The sequence below is a fragment of the Neodiprion pinetum genome, chromosome 2 (assembly GCF_021155775.2).
Source record: "Neodiprion pinetum isolate iyNeoPine1 chromosome 2, iyNeoPine1.2, whole genome shotgun sequence".
Taxonomy (NCBI): Eukaryota; Metazoa; Arthropoda; class Insecta; order Hymenoptera; family Diprionidae; genus Neodiprion; species Neodiprion pinetum.
The window spans coordinates 33,620,650-33,648,031 of NC_060233.1; the positions used below are offsets into that span (position 1 = coordinate 33,620,650).

At 41.1% G+C, this 27,382-nt stretch overlaps 2 protein-coding genes across 5 annotated transcripts in view; one reads left to right on the top strand and one right to left on the bottom strand.

Moving 5' to 3' along the window:
- The first annotated feature begins 7,552 nt into the window (after positions 1-7,552).
- LOC124212183 (G-protein coupled receptor Mth2) lies at positions 7,553-21,633 on the top strand. Its single transcript, XM_069133613.1, has 10 exons — positions 7,553-8,968; positions 9,099-9,179; positions 10,245-10,967; positions 12,930-13,218; positions 14,932-15,163; positions 16,764-16,999; positions 17,452-17,530; positions 18,289-18,476; positions 19,995-20,181; positions 20,541-21,633. The coding sequence occupies exons 3-10, from the start codon at positions 10,287-10,289 to the stop codon at positions 20,869-20,871; spliced, it is 2,223 nt and encodes a 740-aa protein (XP_068989714.1). The 5' UTR covers positions 7,553-8,968; positions 9,099-9,179; positions 10,245-10,286; the 3' UTR covers positions 20,872-21,633.
- The window catches only part of Nha1 (Na[+]/H[+] hydrogen antiporter 1), a 28,407-nt gene continuing 22,570 nt past the window's right edge, over positions 21,546-27,382 (bottom strand). For all 4 annotated transcript variants that reach the window (XM_069133615.1, XM_069133616.1, XM_069133614.1 and 1 more), the window contains exon 7: positions 21,546-24,085. In XM_069133615.1, coding sequence (XP_068989716.1) covers positions 23,552-24,085 — 534 coding nt within the window. In that variant the 3' untranslated portion in view covers positions 21,546-23,551. The remainder of the gene's footprint in view (positions 24,086-27,382) is intronic.

A 27,382-nucleotide genomic window follows, 5' to 3' on the forward strand; every position in this document is an offset into this window, starting at 1 on the left:
TCTGGCATTTTCGCACTCACTCGTGAGCAGAAGATAAATTTTCCAACTCGCAGGATTCTTCGCATTATTCAACAGCTTGTACGTTGTCCACCACTCCCAGGAGCTGTAAAACAGTTGCGTGGAGTGCTGTAATGAATTCCTGAAATATACATGCCTGTATAATACGTGCGCTCTCCGAATAATCCGCGGTCCTTAATGATCAGACCGTGCGGAAGCTGCTGCCTCCGCAGCTTTCACACTGTCGAAGGAAATTTCCATAAACGTTGGTACTTGCCGGAAAGCCGCGAACAAACGAATCAAAACCAACTCGAACAAAACTTCTCTCCTTTAGGGAAGTTTCTGTAAACCCTGGTTTATATTAAATTTCTTTCGCCGACGTGTACAATGATTGTTATTACTTCTTAAATCTCGTTTTCATTACTTTAAAAATTTTTGTTCTCTTGCTAACGTTATTGCCGTCATGTTATCCTTATGGCTGTGATCATTATCGGTGGCATCGTCCTTATGACGGTATAAAATATCTTCGCCTGCGGCAGATTTTAATTTCTGTTCACGTATGAAAAAGGCGAGGAGTAAGAAACCAGAAAAGGAAGTAAATTTACGTATAAGCTTAGAATTTATTGAACTTTCAGTCTTCAGGTATTAGACATACATAACATAAATTACTCGCGAATATAGTTTGTCTCGTTTACATTTTCTAATTTAAATTCTGCCTATTTTTTCCGTTGGTATTCTACCTTTAAACGCAACAATTTGTTCAAGATTTACTAACAACAAGCCGGAACAAACCACGGAGACAGTCTTCGAGATTAAAGATAGATCTTATTGTTAACGCACGAATAAAAAAGATCCGTTACACATCAACCTGGATAATGGCCAATAGACTTTATCGAATTCTAATTTAAACACACTCAAAGGTGTTTCGTCGTCAGTAGTGTACTTCTTCCTTCCCATTTATATAGAATTGTAGAACATAGAAATTCTATCAGTTTCTTTGAGCTATTCAAAGTACAGATCACGCTCTCTACAGTGTATTTCTTTCCCAGAGCGAGAGAGAGAGAGAGAGAGAGAGAGTGAGATAAAGAGAAAGATAAAGAGAGATAGAGACTCTTTGAATTACACACAGTAGATATAATCGAGCAGCTTTGATGCGTTAAACATCAGAAGTACTTCGGGAAATTTCGAATATGCTTATAAAGCAATCGTACTTTGAGTCGTGCCGGAACGTGATAAACGACGTGGAACAAGGAAGAAGATAAAAAACAAACAGGAGCTCAAAGTAGAGAAAAAAAAGAAACGCAAGTCTCGTTATATCTGCAGTTTTGACAGAGGCGAGTCTCTGCACGCGGCGTACGTATTAACAAAATCTCGTAAACCAAGATCGGTGTTTATTCGATCTCGATCACACGTTATAGACGCTGCAGACATGATGTACGTAGATTAACGGGGGTAACAGGCGTTCCACGTGCATTCCTCCGCGAATATTTCTCGACAACGCGTTTTCCCCATACGTAAACATTAAACAATGCGTATGTCTACGACGTCGACGATGTACGAAACAGGCACGTTTTACTTGCAGCTCTCCTGCCCTCTCGTTCTCTCTCTCTCACTCTCTCTCTCTCGCTCTTGTCTCTCTCACTCTTCCTCCGCCACGCTTGAAATTATTCACCAGCAATACCGTGGAACTCGATCATATTTTATCGGTTATTAAAGCTGCTTCCGAGTATATCGAACCCTCTAACGACACGGTATAAGCCACGTGAGAGGCTGCGTACGGTGAGCGTTAATCAATTTGTCTTCACTTCCAGTTTACTTCTGTTGATCATAAAATGTGCCAGGATCTATATTTTATGACCACCCGACGAAGGATATGCGAAACGGTCTATCGCTATCTTATCAGAGGTGAAAAACATACGATTCAAAAGCATACCTTCCGTCTTAATATGTTTAATGCTCTGCGTGACATCCTCGTTTTCGGTTATAATTATGTGTATTCAAGACACTGAATTGGCCTCTGAGATTTCGAAGGAAAAACTTCCTCCTAATCATGATCGTGCAGATTTCTCGATCAGAGACAATACTTTTTATTCTGACGGTTCGGGTTTAATATAGGCGACAGTTTCTTCGTTTTTACCTATAAATATTACGTTCGGGGAGAGGCGAATTCGGTCAGGGTCAGAGAATAGTCCGCATGCGTTGCAGAATTTTATTTGCGCAAAAAAAAATTGGGTCTGTTGAGTGGAGAGCGATTCGGAAGAACTGAAAAAAAAGAAAAATTGAAACTCAAGTACTAAGCAATTACTTAACTTGCGCCAGCTCTCTTAAATCGATTAAATCACTAGTCTCGAGTATGAGTGGACGAAAAAAATACGCGGTCAGATCCTTTCGAATTAGGGTAAATGCCGAGGAAGTGACCACTTCACTCCACTTAATCACAGCAATCACATCGTGGTCGTCAATTAGCGATTCCGTCCGCTGCAATCGGTGATCGTCGATCGGTTGGCAAGTATGTATTTCTTTGTTAGATTCTTTCGCGCAAAATGAGAGAAAGAGAGTACGAGAGAGAGAGAGAGAAAACTTACGGATAAATTTGAAATAACGGTGGAGCGAAGAAAGGAAGAAATAAAGTAAAAAAAGGGGGGAGAAAACTGCAGTATGCAACAAATTAAATTGCACTAGAAAACTTTTCGCCCAGTATATAGTTTTCGCGGATCGTACGTATGTATGTATGTTACATTAATGTTCATTAATAGGTTTCCAGTGGTTCACTATTTTTTTATAATCAAAAGTGGAACGAGTTTTCTTTCCAAGCAAATTTTACGCAAATTTTACGAAGAAACAAACGATACGTTGATCAGAGAGACGTTAAATTCCAATGGAAAGAAAACTCGTTTCAGTTCCGATTCCAAAAAAATAGTGAGCCACTGGGAATCCATTAGTTAAAAAATAAAGATTAGAGGTTCTGTAGGTAAAAATTTGTCCACATGTTTGTTCCGTATCGCGAACGTAACCTGGAACGCACTGATTAATCGGGGCGGCGCACTTGATTGAAGGTGTCGTTGATGAAAATTTGACCGTGTGCCAACACGGTAGCAAGAGAGTCAACCTGCTTCCGTGCCTTCGTCGTCTACCTTGCGTGCAATTAATCACCGCCGCGTAGGTCTGAGGTTAAATATTGTCGCCGAAGCGGATGAGCGTGGTTTAATCAGACCCCGCGAAAAACGCCGGGATGCTAATTCCTGGGTAATTGACTCCCGTGCGTGTGCGAAACCGACGCGCCTAGGTATCGTCTACCTATCCGCAACCATCCGACAGACACACGTGTCGCGTGTTACAGGGTTAATCGCGAAATTGATTGGCCCTGGAATTCGATATATACATGCGGGAGAACACGAGATGACCGCGCCCTGCGACCACCGTTGTAAGGGGCGGGGTTGAAGATCCGAATTATTTGGTGGTGAAACTTGAAGTGAAGAAATCAAACTTTGAAGAAACAACAAAGTTTCGAATGGTCGGAAACACGCCGGCTCAAAGTTCCGAAATGAAAAATTTCGATAATTCAAGGCACGGTAGAGCAAAGTTTCGATTAAGCTACATTCCGAAAAATAAAGTTTCGATAGAGTAATTACGAAAATTATAATATTATCACACAGCGTGGTTTACTCAACGAGCGGGTGTAAGAAATCAGATAAACTGAAAATCGGAATGACCGGGATTCCGAATGTAAAAATATCGAAAATCCAAAACGAAGAAAGCTCAAAGTGGCGAAATTTCACCAAACTAGAAATTCACAGAACTGAAAATCTTCGATCACTCGGAACTTCGATCTGCCAGTTTTTTACATTTTCTTATTTACGCACCTTCGGAGCTTTGGCTTGTCGGGGTTTCGGACCATTCGAAATTTTGATGTTTCGTCAGAGTTTGATTTCTTCACTTCAACTTTCACCAGCAAGAAATTTCGACTTTGGCGCTTTCGGAACTTTTCTAATTCGGAATTTGAACCCAGCCCACGCTGCAACCGACGCGACGACGAAACCTCACGGCTAATATATTAATTAACTTACTCTCGGTCGAACCGCCGCCCCGTTACCTATATAAATCCTCCGCACCATGGATAGTTTTAACTCACGGAATCCCGCCAATTTATGGACCACTGATCGTATAACCCAACCGTTAAATCGACTCCCCTAGGAGTAGTGTAACAAATTGCGGTAGGACTACCTTGTGTGTTTTAGGTCATTTCTTCTCTCCTCGTACGCGGATGTATAATCTACATGCACGCGCATACGTACGAACGAGGTTCGGGTACCTCGTCGCATTTTTCTCCTTTGTTGACAAATATTTTTCTCCGTTTATAGCTACGTGTATACCTATGTGCACAGGTGCGTGCATTATTACCGGTACGTAACATCGGAATAAGGCTAAGCAAGTGCGGCGAGTCGTCGGAAACTTTTTCACCCATTCTGGTGAATCTTGACTTTCGGCACAATATGGGATTTTCACCCCGAGTTTAACTGTCCGTGATATCGAGGTCTGGCCGGGGTGGAAATTCTCAACCGAGATTTTCACACGTGAACGTGAAAATATGAGAGCTAAGTCATTTTTACAACAACGTAGGTGTAACTGGACTTTCTCCGTTCAGTGATTACCAATAATAGCCGATCTCGAAATTGCGGAATTCAATTTTGTGACGAAAGATTGTAAAATATCGATGAAAATTTCAACATTTTCTGCAGTGTGCGAACGATTTTAAAGACTTAATACGGGTACAGGCTCTGGAATATTCTCACTTCGGCACGAGCACGACGCCCACGGTGTTGCGGTTATCAAAATAGCTGACAATATATTAAGCGATTATGCGCCATCCGCCCCTCCATATACATACACTGATGCAAGCCCATAAAAGCATCACAGATATCGCTCTTAAATTATCCCGAAACGTCAGTTTTGGGGTGTATTGTTAAAATATTACGTAAAGAAAACTGAAAATTGGCGTCCCCCTTTTCGACCTGACTGCCTACGGAAAAAAGAATAAAAATATTACTGTAACGAGTAAAGTCGAAAATGATCGGCTCAAATTATCTCGATACAATTGTTGCATATCTAACTTTATACACGTTAATGTTTTACATGTGCGAATACTGGTCGGGAAAGTGAGGCGAAATTTCGAATGAGTAGTGATTAATCGGACATCAAGCGATCCCGAACTTTACGCCGTTCCTGCGGCAAACGATTTTCCGTTCGTTGGACGATGTCAGCTGCGTCAACTCTGGAATTTTGGTAAAATGAAAACATGGCGGAAGGTGGTAGGAAAAATTTGTCACGTAACGTTACGAGGGGCGCATAAAGGTCCGTATGTGCGTGACAAAGCGTGCGAGTTGGGATAAAATAGTGGAAAACAGCGGCGTTGCGTAGTGCTTGAATGGCTGGGGCCCCCATAAAAGCTGCGAGTAGCGGTGACGTTGGTCCTGTTTACGTCGATTCGTCGTTCAATATCTGCAGTGGGATAGGAACATGGGATATCAATATCGGGGCATTCAATCTCTCGGACGAAATTGACATTAATGATTAGAAAATTGAAATTGATACGCGCTTACGAATGTAGACCGTATCAGTTTAAAAGTCGAACGATCAATCGAGGCAATTTAAAAAGTTGCAACAAATACTTGTTACAGTCCATCTATCGTATAAATTAATTTTACAATTACCTGTCGTATTCCCTGCTCGTCAATAACCCAAATTATTCCCTGATCAACGATCAACTGAAGATGAAACTCTCCAGCGATTGCGACAAATGAAAAGTACACGCACCTTAAAACGTGCGAACGGACGGGGATAGTCGGCCTTTCCATAAAATTGTTTATACGTAACACACTTCATCGCTGATTGCTCTTTACTCAAATTGTCATACGTTCATTGGTAATTAGCTTCTGTCCTCACGACAACCTGTAGGAGCGCCGAGGACTCGGCGCATCGTTTACTAATTAACTGAGACCCGGCATATATATCAGCTGTAATAAAACTGACCCCAGTCACGAATCACGATTCGCGTCAGCTTGTGCAGCCGCATCACGGCTAAGGTTGGAATAATCACTTATTCCACAATCTATGAGTGACGTTAAAACGTACAAGTAGGGCTCGGACAAATATGTATCGGAAATTACAAAATATGTACAAACATGTAAGATGGACTTGAAAAACTGAAATATGGAAAACAAAAAACTGCATTTTCTGGCTCCAAATATCATAATTCATGCAGAAAAACCAAATCAGGAATGAAAATGATTGAAATAAAAAATATTTATTCATGTATTAATCCAGGCCCTGCATGAAAGTGTTGAATGCGGCTATAATTGTAAGTCGGTATCAGACGTTAAAAAGGGTGATGAAATTTTGCGCAAAATGTATACAGGTACATACCTAACTCCTTCGTAATTGGACTAATTGCTGGTTTTTGCCAACGGGCAATTACACCCCTATACTTTTTACATAAATCTAATGCTGATCGTGAGATAAGAATCTAGGACTATTTGATTAGCTTGAAAGTAATTAGCAAATTTAACCGTGGCTGAAAGGGGTGCTAAATGTAGACCGAAAGAGTTGCGCTGAAATTTCCGAGGAACCCTTGAACGGCAGTGACATTGGTCACGCAGGAAGCGTCGATTCCACGAACTTACAAATAAATTTTAGGATAAAAGCCGCCACCTTTGTTTCTGTGTTCAAAAGTGCCGCGAAGATTCATGGAATTACAACATACCTATTCTCTGTAATAATTATTACCTCGAAAGTCGTTCTATTCAAGGTTTCATCGAAATTTCTTCTAAATTGTAAAACTGACTTCCAGGATGTCACGAGCCGAGTTTTAGAAACAACAAATGTCAATCCTAAAAGCGTCGCAGCTGTTTTTCCACCGGCATTTTCTTTCCTAAAATCCGATTTTTGTTGCACCGAATTCACGAGACTTTCACGCTTGTATGCGCATTCAGAAAGTAGGGAAATCTCGGTGAATGGTGAACGAAATTTGTTGGCGGTGATCAAAAGTTGGAAGGATCAATATCTGGAATGGCCGATAAATCGAAGTGTAAAACATGCGAAAATAAAATAACGAAAGATGAATTGTTGGAAATCTTGATTTTTGAAAGTGTCACTGGTCAGTGTTCATTCTATATCGAAATTTCAAATATTGATCCTTCCAAGTTTTGATCACCAGAAAAATTTTTTACACGTCAAAATAGGCCAGCCACTCCTATTTTCGGATCAGACAGAGTTTCCATCCGGAGGATCGACTTGAATCGAGTACAGAGGAGACATTGTTTATACCTCGCGTGCATTACACGTACACAGATACGAACACATACAGCATGCGATGTGTGATCGCCGACTTTTATCTGTAACTTTACGCTACAGGCGTAACTTAGTCATAGTTTAGAAGAGATTCTTGGTACTGTTTACACTTCGCAGCCGTGCCGACGATTAAATAAATCGCGCGTAATCGCATACCGGTTTCCCGTCTATCTCTTCGCAGCTATTCATTGATCCTCGATCCGGAACATCGTGTTTCGGTATTCGTCTATCACGCGGAAGGCTTACCGCTACTTAACACAGTAATTAATTCAGAAAAAGTATTTCCTTGTCGACCGGTAGCCGTTCGACATCACCTGCATCTGCACATCGTCATCTGGTCTGGACTTTGTTCTGAATAAAGTGACACTACACAAGTGATAAATTGCTGTATAATATTTCCATTGGCACTGAATCCAGCCATCCGTCATCCGGTACTTTTCGCATCGCGATACTTGAGTGTACTCAAATTACTTCCCAAATTGACGCTGACTTGTATTTATCGCAATCTCTTATTCTTTTTCTTACTACTTACAGCAGCATGTTACGTGCACAATATTATACTCAATAGACGTTTATACGGATTTGAGCTTCTGGGACTTTTCGAGCACGTTACTAGTGTGGGCGAGACCTGTGTACGTATGCGCCCATCAGTGCTACCTCATGTGGATATATGCCTGACAAAACTTGGATGTGAATCCGTCTATGCACACAGACTATACAGACAAGTTTCTTTGCTTGTGAAAGTACGCCAGGGGCCCATTGAAAAAAACCGCGTTCAAATCAACGTCTCTAATTCTTCCAACAGTTAACGCAGTTCTCGCGCATACGTTCGTAAGATAAATTCTCCTTTCGTAGCCTCCAGCGTATCAATTTTCGCGTACCACCAGCCGTCCGTCAAATCATGGACCCAAGTGTCTGTTCAACGGGGAACGGAGTGCGAAGGTGTGATTCTTCGCGTCGTTCGAGGCGTAACTTGAACGGTGCAAAAAATTTCTAAGCAAACAATACAACCGTAAAGGAAGAAAAGGTTCCCAACTATTAGAACGGTCACCAAAGTCAATAACTATATCCAAGTTCTACAAGGAACTGCGATTCGAGGTAGAGTGTCGATGTGCGCCGCAATGTGGATGTCTGTCGGTGTGTTCCACAGGTTCGGTAAAGCGTGGGTGTGCCATGTGTCGGAGAGCCCGACAGACGGAGGCTAGAGGCTACGGGAGTATCGTAAGCCGGGCAGTCGGTTAGTTCTGTCATGTCTGATCAGTGGTGAAGACCTGCCAGAGAAGGAGGAAGAGACGCGGTGGTTCAGAGGCTGAACCGAAAATGGCCGGCAACCCTTGAAGATGCCGGGGGTGAAAAAGTGCGCGTATCGATACTCGTTCGGACTTTTTCGCAGTTCTACATACGCGTTATATTACCCTTCAACAAATTGAACAGTGACTGTTGAACTCTGACGCGTTTCAGCGTTAACTTGACGCGCTGTTCTCGTCGAATATCGGGAGGATTTTTCGAGCCTCTGATTTGCCGAGTACCCTGTTCGTCAGTGATATCGACGCTGTGTTGTGAAACAAATAATTCACGGACTGTGACGCTTCGCAAAAGATAACATATTGTAGTTGCGACACATGCACGTGTAGTTGGATAAGATTTATCACATTTTAGTACAAATCCGAGGCTGATCACCAGACTCTTTTTCATCCGGCCGTCATTTCGTTCACTCTTTTACTCCGATCCAGACGCCTGTCTTTTTTTTCCAGTACTTCACTCCGGAGCAGACGATTTACGTTCCAGTTTTTCAGCTGTACGCTTAGCGGGATTTTCCTGCCTGTACTCTGACGGTTCGTTGTACAATTTCATTTTATTATTATTATTATCATCGTTTTATTTACTTTTACTTTCTTTCGTTTGTAAAGTAAAATACACCGTTCTTTGGGTATGTAAAAACGTCGGACGATCTGCCGTGATTTAATTCGATCTCTTTTTCTCATTCCGTTGAGTTGCAGGAAATTGAAAAGTAATCGAAAATGTAATGAAAAGAAAAGGGTCAATCAATGGCTTTCGTAAAAAAAAAAATAAAAAATACCAAAAATCCTGCATTTCTAAGGTGTTACGCGCACGAGCGACTTTCGGTCCAGAATGCATTCCGGCATTTCATGTGTGTAAAGTTTATTGGAATGCGTGCAGGGAAATTTTATCGTATAACACAGGAGCGTTGCACCTGCATCATGATATCATCGAGGTATAACGAAGCATCGATTAAAACTTTCTTCGACACGTTGATAGATCGTTCTTTCGAAAGTTTCCAACTGCTATAACTGTTCAATGATAAGCATTTTTTTTTTTTTTTATTCTTTATTGAAAAAGAAAGAAAAAACACTCGGCAATTATCCTTGACAATTTATCTTACGGTCAGTTCGCGTCGGCGTGTTGAAAAATAAATTTTCTCATTCTCCTGGAGATTGCTTGCAGGCTTTTTCTTCCGCTGCTGTTGCTGTGTGTACGGAGAATGTGTTTTATCGGTTTTCTATTCCCTCGTGTCTGATGATAACATACTCCGGGTGACGTGATAAACGAGTGTACTGCATGTGTATAACCATTGTACGGTCCACGTGTAATAAAATGTACTGTCAAATTGTCGTCTTACGGAAGGGTGTGAAAATTCGCTGGTGTCTTAGCTCGCGTTCAATTGTAATATAGAAAAAAATAAAACATATCCAAGGAAAATATCCACTTGCCATTATAGATGTACATATAAATAAATAAACGCGCAGAGATTCTTCGGTTAGAAAAAGTGGCACAGCGATGAAAAGGCCAAGACGTAAGCCTGCACGAACGGGGCTGATACGCTGTATAATATATCGAGCGTATCGTGCAACGTGTTTTCTATTTTTCTCTTTCACCAGCCCGCGGTTCGAGAAGCGGAGGACGGCTCTGTTCGTGTCCCGATGGCCCCGTATCGGACGAACTTGATCGAGGTGTCGAACTTGTTGGTGTTCCTGACACTTTTAGCGGCGGAAACATCGCCGGTAAAAGTGGACGAGTCGAGGCCTCCGAGGAGATGCTGCGACCCCGGAAGCTTGGTGACCTTTGACGGAGAATCGTACGCGTGCAAAACGCCACCTCCCGATGCTCCAGAGTTCTTTGAACCGCTCAACTTCGGGCAAAAAAATCCGGGCATTCCCGCCTGCGAGAATGGCGCCAATCTCACGAGCATTCCACTTGCGAATGCAAATTCAACCCATTTGCTGAGCGACTTTTGCATCGACGTTATTCTCAACTCGGAAGACGGCATTGAAACGCGACCGAACGATTCTCCGGATCTTTTGTACTGTACCCGGAACTTGGACGCGAATTTGACCGATGGATCTTTGGACGAACCTCGCCACCTTCCGACTGTCTCAAAAATCAGGAGATGCTGCGTCCGTGGCGAGATTTTTAGAATCGATCGGCGCGCCTGCGTGCCGTTGGAAGATTCGGATCGGGATATTTCTACGGGATCTTTGGTCCGCAGTAACGGGTTTGCCGATTTTCTCTATGTCAAAAGAGGCCCACCGATGTGCCAGCACGCTATTGTCGATCAAGAAGTCAATCAGACCGACGTTTCGATCGTGAATGGAAGGATCCAGGTGAATGTTCACAATGTATAATGACGATCGCGTAATCGTCTTGTCTGCAGAATCACGGTTGTAGGACCTTGCGTCGTTTAAACGGGAAGCGTTATATTTTTGAATTCCAAATTCCAAATTGTCGAAATCAATAGCGTCTTTAAAAATTTGAAGAACTATGCTGCAGCGACAAGGTTAGGCGTTAAATTTTCATGAGGATGGAGTTAGTTACGTTACCGTGACAATGCTTGTTTAGAAAAAATCGTTACTTCGCACCTTTAGCAATGTCCGAAATTTATTAAACCATGATAAACCAAACATACATTTATTTTGAAAAAGAAACTACTTAAAAACTATTCTAAAATTGCGCGATTATGATTTTTTCCCTGATGTTTCGTTTCGTTAACGTTACTAACGTTTGCCTCATAAATTGTCACAGCTAATTGGACGCCTAACTTCCAGCTGTAGGGTAGGTATGATCACGTTATCTCGTTCCAGATGCCGCATGCAATATTCATGGAACACGGAGTAGAATATCAGCTGTAGAGGGTTGAGAGTTCAAATAAATTCGATAAGATCCGGTTGAATGCGTGAGGTCCGACCGAATCTTCTCCACCTCTCTTATATATCGCTTACGGAGTGCAAAATTCTTGTATGTTTTTTTTTTGTTTTTTTTTTTTATCGTCAGTTTTTTTTTCTCACTCCCTACCACTCGGTAATTGAATTCGGTCGTCGTGCAAGTTTGTTGTAATTGTTTCAACGCGGCTTATCTGCAACGTCGTACGTTGGGTATTATAGTCTGCGATATTTTGGGAAAATACTCCATACGAAATACCAAAACTGTCATCAATTGATCACAGCCGCATCACGTCGGCGTAAGTTCAAAACATTCGAAATAAAAGTAAACATCGAACCGTTTCATATACCGATTCAGTGCGAAACAGGGAAATAAGTTTTTACACAACATCATTTGGTCACTTCCTTGAAGCACATCTAAGTATCAATTGCTGCGTATAATAAGCAAGGAAGTTCCGGAAGCTGAGGTCAAAATGTATCCTATAAAGTGCTCCGCTTTATCATCGAGGTTATAGCTGTCGTGCGAATGTGCACGATCCGCGCACGAACGCCGACGTTTGCTTTATTTTTTCTTCTCAAATTAATTGTATACACAAGACCGCGTCAGATATAGTCTGCGTCAAGTTCGGGCTACTTTAGCCGCTTTTTATTCAACGCCTACAATTTTTATATCTATCTAGTACTCTCAAGTTTATATTATATATACAGTATACACCTACCTACCGCAAAGTTTTTCAATGTCGGTTGACTGAGTGTCCGGAACAGGTATAATATATACCGCGTTATACTCGTGTACGCATATATGGTAATACACGTTGAATCCATCATGGGAGAAACACAGATTTTTTTGTTTCAAAGAATAATTGACACGCGATTAAATCAGTCTGGCAATTTGTGATCTAAACGCGTGGATGCAGATCCGTATAAATATTTGTCAGGCGTACTCTAATTTTATTCTGATAATACGTACAGAGATGATAACGCTCAGCGATTGCAGAAGTAATTTATGTACTATATACATAGAGCAATTAGCGAAAATTTGGACGATGCGTTTGTTCGAAAATTGTGCAACAATTTACGATTCAAGCCGTGCTTCGTTATCATCGAGCCGTAAAATTTTGATTGGAAACGATTTTTGGCTCGATTCGCGAGCTTTATATACCTATAAAATTCATCCGCGACTGTGCAGTTTTAGCATCTAAATCACATTTCATCGGATCCGCGTGTCGTGGATGGTGGAAGTGGATTTGGCAGACGTACAGAGGGAAAACATAGTAATAATGATAAGATAAAAAATAAATAAATTACGAAACGAATCCCAGAGGGACAGACAAAGAGAGGATAGAACGAAACATCTGCGTTCCGGGGTCGCTTGACGTAAATTTGTTTTATATTCAAACTTCTCAGGTGACGGCGACGAATTCCAACGGCGTTGTCGATCTGCTTGCAACCGATGAAAGCGCCTGTCTCGAATCGGGCAGTTCGCCCGGTCTTCTGGTAGTCAGAGTCTGTCGAGGCGTCGAATACTGTCGCGGTAATACCTGCTTGAGAAAATGTTGCCGGGAAGACGAGGCGCTGGTCGAAACCTCTTGTAAAAAATTACCGGCCGAATTGACGACGCCGAAGCTGCACGAGGAGGTCCGGAATTTGTCGAACCCGGCGGAGAACTCGACGGAACAGGTTTTTAACTCTACCGGTAAGGATGCGAGCACTTTTCCCGCGTAGATCGGTCTCACGATCCTCCCTCACGAAACGACAAATAGCCACGATTTTTTCCGTTTTGTCACGCGCTTTTATTCCGTACGTGTACACCCACACGTAACGACGTGAATTTGTCGATGCGGAAATTTGATACGAAAGAGATCAGATTACTCGGACTCTCGGTAATAAATCATGCGAATTTATTCCGTCTGTCACGCCGATGCCACTATTCCTTTCAAATCAATCATCCCCCTTTTTTACGCCCCACTTCCGCGCGGGTCAAGCTTGTGACAAATTCTTTTTGCACAGCGCGCAACATCCCTCCAGAGCTGTAAGGTTATACGATTCCGATGTGATTATTCTGGAATTTTTCACCGGCAACCTCTTCATAAGCTTGGCCTTTGCTTCTCCTATTTGCGTCAGTCGGCGTTGACAGAGCGAGACTCGAATCCACTCTACTGTACGATGCTTGCCAATTAATGTTAATTATCGCCAGCCGAGGGGTGGCGCTCTTTTAACATCTCTGTGAATTTCTAATCAAAGGCACAAAGTAAGTGCTGCACGGAATACCTTGATTCATTGTTTAAACAGAGTACAGCTTGTCGTATCTTCCTATCCACTCCGCTTCTTCGGGCGCGCCCGAGAAAGAAAAAGTATGGTGACTCGTATTTGTACGACGACTCGACGACGACACCTCTGTGAAATTGGCCCCTTATTATTCGAAAATAGATATTTTCGTTCGGAGTTCCAGCTTCCATTCGAATAGTTCTGGAATTCTTTGTATGCTTTAAAAATAGTGCCGTCGATTTTTGTAGCGAAAATAGAATGTAACACTCGGGGGACCAACTTCACGAAACAGAACCCTAAAGACCGACGCGACTCTATTCAATTCGATAATACCGGAAAATTTCGTTGGAATATTCGTTAGAACCCTTGCTCGTCTACTCAGAGCTCTCGTCAGAACTTCGGGGATGCTGAAAATTAATTTTCGTTGTAAGCAAGGCGCGTGGATATCTTGTTCAATATTTCGGTAATGAAACGAAATAAAAAAAATTCAGTTAGACGGAACTCTAGAACCCTTTGAAATCTTTTTAGAACTCGAAAAAAATTTCGGTATTCAAATACCGCGCGCCGGCGTTTTTTTATTTTTCATTTTCTTAGTATATAGTAAACAACCTTCGATGCGACGAATAAACGAGTCAACTTCGATTTTGACTACCAAAATCGACAGAACTTTTTTTAAAACTCACAAAGAACTCCAGAACTATTCAAATGGAATGTATAACTCGAAAAAATAAATCCGATTTTCGGAAAATTAGGGGCCAAGTTCACAGATGCGACGTCGACGACGTCCGAGAGACGACGGAGAGCGAAACTGTCGGAGACGATGAAATTGTCTCCTTGTAATTAACCTCGTACTCACGCGAAAAGCGAGACGCAGAGTCGGAACTGGGTTACGAGTTACCTCTGTGGCAGTAGTTCCCTGCTTTTCTAGGCTGCACCTACCCTGCACTCTGGCGTATAATTATTGTCTGCAACCCTTCGCCGACTTTCATCCTCGTTCACCTACTTGCACCCGAGTGTTCGACTCCATTCTTTTCCTCGTTTTTGAAAGGGCGAAACCCGGGTTAACGCGTCGAATAAATCCGCGCGCGCTGTTTTCCCCCTTTCGCTCGAACATTCTTCACGTTATGAAAACCGCTTCCAGAGTACGGACTTCTCGTCGGTAAGCCGTGCTCGTACGGAATGTACGCGGTACTCAAAGACGAGAAATGGCATCTCGTACCGGAAGGAAAACTACACGTTCCCGGTTACCAAACTTACGGGCATCACCAACACTGCATGGACATGTTCTACAACAGCAGCCTCGGACCGGACGGCCTTTATCCATTTGTGTGCTTCGAGGATCCCCCCCTGGAAGAAAATTACTCCGAGGAGAGGTGAAATTTTACTCACTTTAACCCTTTAATGGGCCGTTGAAAAAAGTCATTATTCTCGAAGAAAATTGTTGAAACATCGCACTTTTTCGAAATAGGATATTTCAATTTTCACGCCTAAATGAAAAGTTATTCAATTGAAATTATTCAGTGAAAACTTTCTCTAGGGGGCGTTACTATTCGTCAAATTGTTTCAGAACTTTCAGATTGAAATTGAAGAAGATATTTTTAAAAATAATTGTTTCTCTCGTGTAGATAAAATGCTACAGTGGCAGCTAAAGGGTTAAATCCACGGTGGCTTGGAAAACTTTGTAAGGAAAATCTTGCCGCGAATATAGATGTGTATGATATATAGTTTGTCTCGGTTTCGCCAACCTTTTTAACTTCTTTCGGAGAGCTGATTAAAAACCCTTTAGAAGACACCCGTATTATATACGTATAAGGAGACTTCTGCAATCGAAACTCTTTCCGAAAGTTGACTACGGCTTCGATGTTATACCTTCTTTTTTCTTTCCTTCAGTTTATCACAAATTTGTAAACGAATGAAAGTGAAACTCATTCATTTATTTATTTATTCATCTCGCGATCTTGTCGGAAAGCTAACGAAAAATCTTTACGGATAATGCCGTGGAACGTGTTTTTGTAATCACGCAAATTTGTACGTGTACAAAGATTTCGGTTTTCTTTTTCTTTTGGAAACTACGGTAATACTCGGTATCGAAAATTCCTAAAATAATTATGAAATCAAAGTTTGAAGTGTTCAGACTGCTTAGAATAATTGGTAATCGGGGAATTTTTAATATCTGATCTAATTAGAAGGAATTTTTTTTCTTCGTTAAAAGATGGTTTACGTCACGTGGGATATGATATTACATCGCGGTAATGAGAAGATAGATCACACGTTATACGTGCAGGGAGGAAATTAGTTTTCTAACGTTGAGCTGGACACGTATGAAGAGAAAAAAAAAACGGAGAAGACAAAGATCATGTGGGTGTGGCTGATTCGCTCGTTAATAAAGTTTGTCGTTTATAATGTAATTGGTGGACTTACTTGCGGTTAATCACGCGAGCATTCGCCAGGCGGTTCTCGGTTCATATCACAAATTGACGATAATTATTTTCATCCTATGTATATGACGATGAGAATAGATATAATGAAATTAATACCTGTACTCTAGAGGATTTCCTCCCCGCGTTGCGTCATCGTCACTAATCGCCTTTTTATTCATTTATCATGTAGTTTCAACGACTTTCCGTCGTGCCGTTTTAATCAAACCTCAAACTGCAGCTTCGTTAGTTTTGTTTCATTCGTAAAAACTCTCTCAATTGAACGTGATTTAATTGAAAAACCTCATTGGCACGACGCGCGTTTTGATTTTGCCATCTTTCTCATCTGTTTTAGAATCTCTTCTTCATCGCTTGTCTCGTTTACATATTCTTCTTTCAACAACACCGAGTCTTAATTCGACATTGCCAATTTTCTCATATCTTTTGCCACCTTGTCACGTTGCATTTTTATCAGTCTCCCTCCTTCGAGTAGCAAATAACAAAAACACAAAAAAGGAAAATGAAAAATGACCACACGACAGTCTCTTACAACCAGGTTTCACGTGAACGCAGTGCTGCAGACGATCGGCTGTACTTTTCTTCTGGTCACATTGCTGGTTTACGTATGTCTACCGACTCTGCAAAACCTCCATGGAAAAACCCTCATGTGTCACGTGGGGAGCCTTTTCGTGGCAATGGCTTGTCTCGCCATCGTTGGCGTCGTAATACCGAACGAGTCTCAAACGCAACGGGAGGATGAAATCGACTTGGAAAACGTCTGCACATTTCTGGGTATGAAATAAGATGATGTCGAGCTGACTTTTTTACCTCTAAAATCCCAGCCTCTTTAACGATTGAATGAAGTCATTATTTTACAGTATTTATTGATTATTACAGTCTCGTAAGTTGCGCTATTCAGCCGCGTAGCAATTTTCGAACAATGAAATTCTTTCTATTCGCCTTACGCCTCTTCGACATCGTTCATCGTGAGTCAGCCGGAAATTAGCGATGATTTAGGTGCTATTACGTCGCCAAATTTGCAGCCACAACGAGTCTATTATGCAAAAGGCTGTTTTGTTTAACGAATGGTTTCGAGAAAACAGCTCACGCCATATTCCGACAGTAATTAACAATCGTTGTCGACCGAGGCTTTTTAACCATTCAATCAGTCCGGTTCAGAAAACGAACGAACCGTTTTTATATTACCGACAATTCTGATCAGCTTTATCTTTCTTCTATTTCAGGGTACACAATGCTATTCTCTTTCCTATCCGCCTTCTTCTGGCTGAACGTCATGTGCTTTGACATATGGTGGACTTTCGGGTGAGATATGTGAATGATAATAACGATGATAAATCAAAACCGCGTAAGCTTATTGCCAGAAACGTCCTCGCAAATAATAATGTATCGACACGGTGTCCAGTGGTCTTGGAAGTCTTTGAGGTCCTGGAAACATCCTTGAATTTTTCTTGTGTCCTGTAAGCTTCTACATTTAACACAGCACCGTGATTGCTAACAAAAAGCGAGACGATTCTCTTTCTCAGTTTGCGTACTCGATATTACCGCCCATCGACATTTAACGTCCGTTTGTTTTCCACTTGCGTTGACAAACGAGCTGACCTCATTCTCGCGCTGCAGCTCCGTAATTCCGTCCCATCGTATCCATCAGAACTATACGTCTCTAGCCGGGAAAACAATTACGTTTTATAAAGTTTGTTTATGTGTTCAGCTGCGTCGGCGGAAGCAGAGCCGAGAATGAGATACAAGCCAGCGAGATTTTGAACGCAAAATCTTCGTGCGAGTCAAAAGTTTGTGTAGTTGGATGCAAAAATAGATCCGTGATTTATGGAGCTAGGCTCACTCATCTCCTGACAAAAAGTTTCTTCTCTTAATGTCGCCTCGTCACTTTACGTTACAAATTCGTAAGGCAAATAAGCCCAAGAAAGGTTAAAACCTCTTCGTAACACTTACATTAGATCCGTACGTAAACAAAAATCGAAACGCGCCTGAATCACGCCTATATACGTATACGTCTACATTAAACATTCAACATACAACGTAGTTCGTCATCCCTTTATTAGATCTCTGAGGCATTCGGGAAGGACGAACACCAAGAGGCAGGAGGACCATAAACGGTTCATGTTCTATTGCCTCTATGCGTGGGGCTTTGCGGTAATATTTGTCATCGTCGCTATCGCCGCTGATTACACAGAATTTTTACCTGCTCAACTGCGCCCCGGAATGGGGGTTCAGCGATGCTGGTTCTCAAGTGAGTGCATTTGATATCAGTATAAACGCACAACTGATCGGATAAGATACGGATTGGTACTCGATTTTGTACCAGACTGTGGAATTTAAAGCGACACGATTGCTTCTCATCCGATGACACGGTTTGGAAGGCGGTTTTTTTTCTTTTTTTCTTTTTTTTATCGCGAGACGCGTAAGCCGACCGTGCAGGAAATGTCCGGATGGAAGTCAGCTGCAAAGACGGTTCCTCTCTTTTTCTCGGTCGGTTCCTTCCGGCGAATCAGGGGTAAATAATGAGCGGCACTAATTGTAACCAGAGAATCGGGGGTCATTAGTACACGAATCAGTTCCTTGGTTGTAGCGGGTTCGCCGAACGTTCAATTTTTCTTTCCGACTTCTTGCTTTGATTTTAATTGATTGGAGTGAAAGAAAAAGGGAGAGTAATTTTTTTACCCGGGATGTATTTGAGGTGACTTGATGCCGGTTTTTTCGTTTATCGTTCCTCCCTCGATTCAGTCTTCCCAGAACCCGGGTTGGCTAACCGTGTGTTTGTTATATCGTTTTAAAAACAACATCCGTTGACACCGGACACTTCAACGATTCAACAAACAGATTTCTCCCTAAACACAGATTCGGTAATAGTTCCACGAATGTTTAAGTTATCCTCTCAAGTATTCGGAGAATTTCTACGTGACTTGAACAATATTAGCAGAGTCATGTCGCACGACCCAACCATTAGTTGAAACATAATTAAGCGCTCTTTTGCCGATGTTTTAATTTCTCTGAATCTGAACAATTTTTTCATATCTTACGCTCTGTCCAAGCGATGTCAAGAAGATATAGCCAAAAAATATGCAAAAACCTGGTTCTGTTGCGACTGATTATATGTTGTTCGTATAAAGTTCATTGAAAACGCTGAAGAAATGAGAGACAAAGAATTGGGGTACTAACGGGTGTCGTGAAAAGAAAAATAAAAAAACTGTTCGGTAACCCTTTATTAGAACCTGAAAGGCACTAAACTTCTGCAAAAAATAAAGAGCACCTAATTATGCTGTGCGTCACGTCCACTTTTTCTAAAATAGTTGTGCTGATACTACGCACGATCCGAAGTTTTTCCCAGAGTGCATCAGCCGGCTGATTGCGTATTAAACTTTCGACGAGTAATCGGAGCAAGCGATTGCTTCTTCATTTACCAATTCCGTTCGATTAATTAACAGACATTTTTCGCCACGGGGATCTTTCTCGGAGGCAGTTAATTGTCTCCCTTTCAAATATTATACGAGCCTTTCGTTCGCCGCTCGTTTCGCGAATCAATATTCCATGAAAAATCGATGATCTTCAATTTACGTTATTTCCGTGCGAATGACGCCGGTTCGTTCTATGCTATTCGATGTAGCGATAAAACACGACGTTCCTTCCCGCAGTGCAAATAATACGCTGTTATATCGGCTAGCGAAGCACAGGCGGCAATCAACTTCAATAAGCAGTTCATTAATTTTTACCACCGCAAACTCATTACTTTCCTTTACGTGTCATTTAGGCGGCTACAGCTTCCATGGTGAGATATTATTTTTCACCGGTCCGGTCTCGATCCAGCTTATCGTTAACGTCGTCCTGTTCATTCTTACGGCCAGGAGGTGTAGCATGGTCAAAGCCGACATCCAGCGACGAGTTAAAATGAACACGTCAGATTCCAGGAGCCGCAGGTTTCACGCTGACAAAAATAAGTAAGATTCACGGACGTCGATACCCTTCACGTCAGTTCTTATCGTTCACTGTTCGTCTTATTGTTGTTCGTCCGTCTCGTTTCTCGTCGTTCTCTTCTCCGCGCGGATGATCTCAAAGTTCGAAAAGTCTGAAAAAACCCGAAAGATGTTATTCGGAGTGGATTTATCAACCGGAGGAAATGCCTTGTTACTTATGAACTCGAGTCAATCAATAAGATGCAACATCGAGGGGAACAGGTCCGCTAAACTGACGTGAAAAGCCAGCACGATGTGTGCATGGAAGCGTGTTTGTCGGCTCGAAGCGCGACGCGAGACGGAGAAGAATGTCCCGAATAAGCGAATACCTAACCGAATTGCAGATTGATCCTGAATGTTAAGCTCTTCGTCGTAATGGGGATATCCTGGATTCTCGAGGTGATATCCTACTTCCTCAACCACTATCTGACGAACGTCAGTTGGAAAACGGAGTTCTTCTGTGTATCGGACGTCTTCAATTGCCTCCAGGGTCTTATGATATTCGTGCTCTTCGTACTGAAGAAGAAGGTCCTTCACGCGTTGCGACGGAAGTTCGCAAAGGGTGTCGAAAGCCGTCAATGCAGCACCGCCGGTGTTCACGATCCGTACAGAGTCAGGAAGAGCCCCAGCACCAGCACGATACTCTCCACGTTTGCTGTCAGCTCTTCGCCTTGATTGCAGGGAGAAAATGAAATGAAACAAGAGCGTTTCCTTTTACGCGGACCGCGGTAGTCAATTTGCCAGATTGCGGGCAAAGGTTCAGGGAACAGGAAATTTATTATTTCAAGGGATCTCACCCGTTGTGGCAAGAAAGCCAAAGAAAAGGTCAAACCTGATTTGAACAGTCGATTTATCGATTCCGGGGAATTCTGAATGTCAGAGTCTTCCAGGAGCCAGATATTTTTGCGTTTCTACTCAACGAAACGATAATGATTATTCAATTTTCTCTCAGTCTTTACACTCGGCAAATATTAGAACTTCGGTTGACTCGAAGAATTGCAGAATATTTGATATTCGGTGGTTTGATTTAAATTTGAGCCAAAGAAACTTACTCGGTTCAACTACTTAGTATACATATACGTTTAATATAGTTGAATTTACATCCAGCTCGTTTCTAAACATTTGTAAATAATTTAAAATAGATGTAATGTTAATTTTTTTATAATACTTATACCATACGTATAACGTCGTGCGTGAAATTGCAGTGATTTGTGGACGTCGGGAAGCTTCGGGAGATATATCTGCTTGAAAGAAAAGAAAAGAGAGGGGAAAGAAAATTGAAAATTATGTCAATAGTCACACGATGCTAACAGTAATTTAAAGATTATGAATCATAATTTTATTACACGTACGTATGTATAATTACATATACACAATACATATACGCTTACATTCTCAATAAATGTTACCATTCGTATTTTTTTTTTTATTCGTGAAGTATTGTTTCATTTTACTTTCTGCGTTTTCCTTTCCATGCACGTTTTTTCTTGCTCACTTTTCCTTCTGCATCGCTACTACTAGTCTTCTTTTTCTTTTTAGCTCATATTTGCGTGTGTGTATGTGTGTGTGTGTGTATATATCTTTACCTTTTCCCCTTTTCGAACGGTCAAGTTCAACTTCGATGTAACTTTCCAGCCCAAGTGATATTATGAATAGTAGAATACACACGCGTGTACTTTTCTACAATTTGATGAATATATCGGAACAATAATAATATAAATACATACAATCCGTACTAACGAACTAACACAAATTCTGGGTTAAAATCATGATGAAATTATATTAGAATAGGGTTCTCATATTATTTCAGTCAGAAATTTCTTACTTGCGCACAATCGTTTTCACAGGTTTGACGATTGCTTCTCGTATTATTCATTCGTTTCAACACAATTCAATTGAATAATACGTGTAATCATAACGTACCTTTATTCGTTTAACGATAATTATACCGTATAGTTTTGTTAGGCAATTATTCGTCAAGTTGATGGAGTGCGTATACCCTACTTTAATTAATTTCTATTCTACGCGCTGTAAATCATATAGGCTACGAAGTAGGAGGGAAAAGAAAATAATCTAAAGCTACATACATCAACCTTCGTGTAAGGGAGGAGTGTACGTTACGTATATATGTACATAGGTTGTAATACAAACGCATGTCGCTTGAGAACAAACATGCTTGGGAACGTCTGTAACGCTACTAATTAATACCTGTGCGAACAATAAGGTATAACATGAATGTTCACGTAAATACGTCAGAAGTAAGTTATACAATTATCGATCGCAAATCTGCACTCGAATATATACAACCGTTTGTTTTACGCAGTTAAGCACTTACCTGTAACGAGCTGCCAAACTGTTCAAAATTTTACGTACCTGCGTATTATTTTTTATTATTATCAGTGTTATTATTATTATTCTTATTTTTCATATTCGTATTAGTAACTTATCCTGAAACGGTGATAATTTACGTATGTTTATAACAAGCTGATATGATATTGAGTAATTTTAGACAGTTTCCATAATGGAAGGAAAATAATTTGAAAAATTGATTTTTCGAACTTGCAGACAATTTAACCGTTTGTCAGCAGTTTCCGTGAATACATTCCGTAAGTCAAAAATTAGCTGGGAATGTTATACGAGCCACAGGTACAAATTCCCTTTGGTCGCATACATGCGGTCAAAAATTCGCTCTAACATTACAAGTAAACATTATGATTCCAAATATTTGTTTCATCGACTCCGATGTTACGGATAAAGTTTTTTTGATCACTTTAATGAGTGAAATGTATGATATATCAAACGTACTAATCGCTGTGTACACGCTGATGTGATGTAATAATTATTCGCTATTATTACGCATGAAGTGTGCAACCGAGAAAAGCTTAATCGCACCCGGAAACATCCCGAACTTTTAAACACAGTCCCGGACCCCTCGAAGTGTTTTAAGGCAATGACGAGAAGAGTTACGGCAGCTCATCTTCGTCGTGGAAAATGTAAAAACGCCGACGAATCGAGTCGAGGAACAAAAGCCTGATGCGATCCGACGGACGCAGCTTAAAGCTGCGACAATAACGATACAACGACGACGTCGCGGTGACGATAAATTACTGCAGAGAATGATAATTTGACGAGTTTAACAACGGCGGCGGTTAAACGTACACGGTCACGTGGTTAGGTAATAATACGGAGAATGACGATTTAAAAGGGGAACGATCAGCGAGAGTTTCAGCTTCCCCTTTTAACTCTCCCCCTGATTTACGGATGCGCCGACAAACTCGTTACAGGTATATTCTCGAACAAGGCCCTCCGCGAGCTTCTTCCTTCGAATCGTATTCGGTGAGAGAGTCGTCGCCCGTCAGGGTTTCGTCTCCTCGGCGGCGTCCTCCTCCTCCATGTCGATCTCCTCGTTTATTATCGATATATCTCGCATCGAGGGGCGTCGTATCCTGTTCCACTCCTCGGGCTGCTCGGCGGCTCGCGTCTTTGTAAGAAGCCTGGGACCTGTAAGGGTTATAATGATCGCGCCGATCGGCGCCGTTATCAGGATCGACAGGATGCAGAGCATCAGGACGGTCTCTCCGTATTCCGTCTGCTCGGCGTCGTCGGCGGAAACTTGCTCGAGCGGCGTCGGGCCCAGCGCCGCCTGAACCGTCGCCTTTGCCATCAGGGACAGGGACACGAACACCTTTTCCTTCATGTTCAGGTTCGAGCCGATCGAGACGACCAGCGTCACCAGGATGCGGATCACTATGCCCGCCACCAGAACCCCGATTCCCAGGTAGACCGTCGTGCCGTTCAATTCGTTGATCTTTATTTGGGTGCCCGTTATACCGAAGAGGATCGGCTCGAATATCATCCAGAATATCTCGAAGGCCGTTGCAACTGGATTCTGCGAACACACGAACGCGCGTTTCGTTAAGAATTTATTGTCGCGTGGCATGGAAACGCTCGAGTCGAGTGACGGGTGTGTGATATGGGGAATTCCGCGTGAAACCCTCACCATTTTTCATTTTGTTTAGAAATTTTTCCACAATTGTTACAGCTCTGAAACAGTCTTTATTTATAAATATTGAGAGCGGTTTTGAAAAGGATCTTTTTAAAACTCTCGAAAACTCTGTTTTTTCCGAAAATTTCGAGAGCGAGTCAATAACGGGCAAATTTTATTTCTATTTTTTTTTTCAGTACCTAGTTTTTTTTTTATCAACTAAAATATCGTTTAAACGTTTGTGTATAAACTTCCAAAAACTATGAAAATTTCGATTTTTCACTTGGAACATTTCGAGACCGGTTTCGTTATGGAGTCGATAAAAAAAAGTTGAATTTGACAAAGAAATAGAGAAAAATCGCTCCATAACGGAATCGATCTTGAAGTGTTCCAAATGAATAGTAGAAATTTTGAGAATTTTTCGAGAGATTTCGGACCGTTCAAACAACGTTTTAATTGATCAAAAAATTAAAAGTGCTGACAAGAATGGGAAAAATCCGTCCATCGTGGCACGATCGTGAAATGTTTGGAATATAAAATCCAGTTGCTGAGAATTGTTTTGAAAATTTTAAAAAAGATCCTATTCAAAATCACTTTAAATATTTATAAATAATTGAGCAGTTGAATAAGAGATATGAAAAAATTCAAGATGATGTTTTAGAGTTGAGACAATTGCAGAAGACACGTTTCTTTTTCGGTAGATTAGGAGTAGACAATGTATTTGATGTTTAGGATAGACAAGATTAGTCAGACCCGTATATCGATGACAATTAGTTGGCAGATATATTGTTGCTTGGATCAGTTCGGTTGCGCATTATTCAGATAAACGTTAATTGTAAATCACGAAAGCCCGGTTCCAAACTTTGGGAAACTCTGTTGTTACACTTGCTTATCCTTCATTAGACTAGCCGTGAAAATCGTGCTTGCGCTGTAAGGCAATGCCTGTAATAACAGACGGAAAAGTGCTAGTATTACTTTTCCCTGTAATATAATTGTCAGTTTACAAATTGATTTTTCAACCTTGCGACGGTGTTCGTACGCTTTCAGCGATACTTTCGGGTTCGCTAACTGTGTACGCAAAATTGAGGGTTTACATACCGAGAGAGAATCCCGCAGAGGAGAATATCGAGTGTAAAATTATTCCCGAGAAAATTGAATTTCAAGTTTCATTTTAAACGGATTATTCCAGCTTTCACCCTTCTAAATTCGAAAATTTGATCACAGCGGGATTCAAATTTGGCAACAAGCAGCCTATAGTTGTCATCGAAGTTCAACAGATTTTCAAACTTTCAGTCACCTACGTATTTCCGAGTTTTTTAAAATTATTTTTCTCATCTCGCGGCGTTGTTTCCGGTATCTCTGTTGGACCAAGCGCCTGAGCGTTATGAATTTCGCTACGAGATTCCTTCTGATTGTAATCGAAACTAATGCGAGCCCGCAAATTTGCGAAACGTCGAGCACACACATCGAGCCGTAGCAGCCGTGCACCGCGTTCGCCAAATTACACACTTCCGTGGACACGTGTAGGTATGTAGAACAAGGTACGAATAGGTAATGGCGCGATGAAACCTCTGCTCCGAATTGACGGTTGGGATTTCCCTTGCGTATTTACCCATCTCAATTACGATTTCGCTCTCGCCACGAACGGACCTGGGCCATATATACCTATAGTGCCTTATACAGCAATTGATTATACACGGTGCAATACACGCGATATTCGACAACGCAGTTCTGCAACGAACGCCTCCTTCAAATAAAAATATTACAGATATCGAGGTTTTGACGTGCCGAATCTGTATCTTCTTTCCATTTTTTCCTGTCACGTATATATTACGTAATATACATTTTTTTTTATCGCTCGAAGTTTGGTATTTGTTGCGTTTGGTTTTTGCTTTAACACTACTTCAGTCTATTTAAATAGTATCTGTACACACAGAACCAGTTCTAACTTGTCGAAAGAGAAAGAAAGTTATCGTTTAACTGGAAAACAATTCGAATTATACCAGTATATAGATTTTCTGACGATTTCAATATTTAAATTTTTCAACTATAAAAATTTTTTTTTATGAACCTTTTTGTTATCCTTAGTGATTGATTATAATTTGTAAACAAAAATAGCGTCTTATTAAGAGGGGGGGGGGGGGGACAGCTTGGACGGTCTAAAATCATACCTATTTTTAGGATTTAAAAAAAAAAATAATATGATAACAATTGGAGCAATTTGAGTATAAGGGATTTATTATTTATTGTTTCAAGAATGTTTAATAAATTTCCTTTCAAGAGCCTCAAATCTATTATAACTACACATAATAACAAGAAGGAGGAAAAAAAAGTTGTTTTTTTTGAAGACCAGTGTAATCGTCAGACGACCACCCGTGCAATTTAACACTTTGGAAAGTGAATAACACTGCATGGTTTTTTTCTATTCCTTTTTATTTTTAATCGTCCGCTCGAACCTGAGGAAAAATTTCACCTCGTCTGTAATTGTTCAGGTAGATTATACGTGAGTGATTATATCAAACCGATGCAGATGAGGAAAGTAGCGTAAAGTGCAGTTTTAATGGTACGTCGGTCTTTTTTCCTTCTCCGTGTTTTTTTTTTTTTTTTATTTATTATTTTATTTTGTTTTTAAGGGGGGGGGGGGGGTCTGCTCTCGATCCACTTCATTAACCTTATCGGCCCCAACTTGGTTGATTAAAAAGTTTTTCCGCCAGCCTCGGCACTAATATATATGTATAGTATACGTATATATACGCACCTACGTATATTGTGTTATACGTATGTATATACGTATATATATATGTGTAGTAAATAACGGATGAGTTTATTAATTTAATAATTCGCCGCGCCAACGACGGCAGTTTATGTAAGTATATATATAAGGTATATTAAGTCGATTTTCTTCTCTCGCCTCTTTAAGTAGGTACTTTCTCCTATTCTCCCCCCTCCTCATTTCTCTTAATCTTATATTTCTCCACCATTGTCCTCCCCGTAGCAATTATTACTCACCTCCAAATCAGCCCCTTTTTTTTTAATACTTTAATTAATTTTCTGCCCCCTTTTGGTTATCAAAAATTTCTCCCTGACAGACCAACTATTTACCATCATCATCATCGTCGTCATCATCATCATTATTATCACTATTATTGTTATGGTCATTATTTTATTAATTATTATTATTCTCATTAATTTTACCTCAAC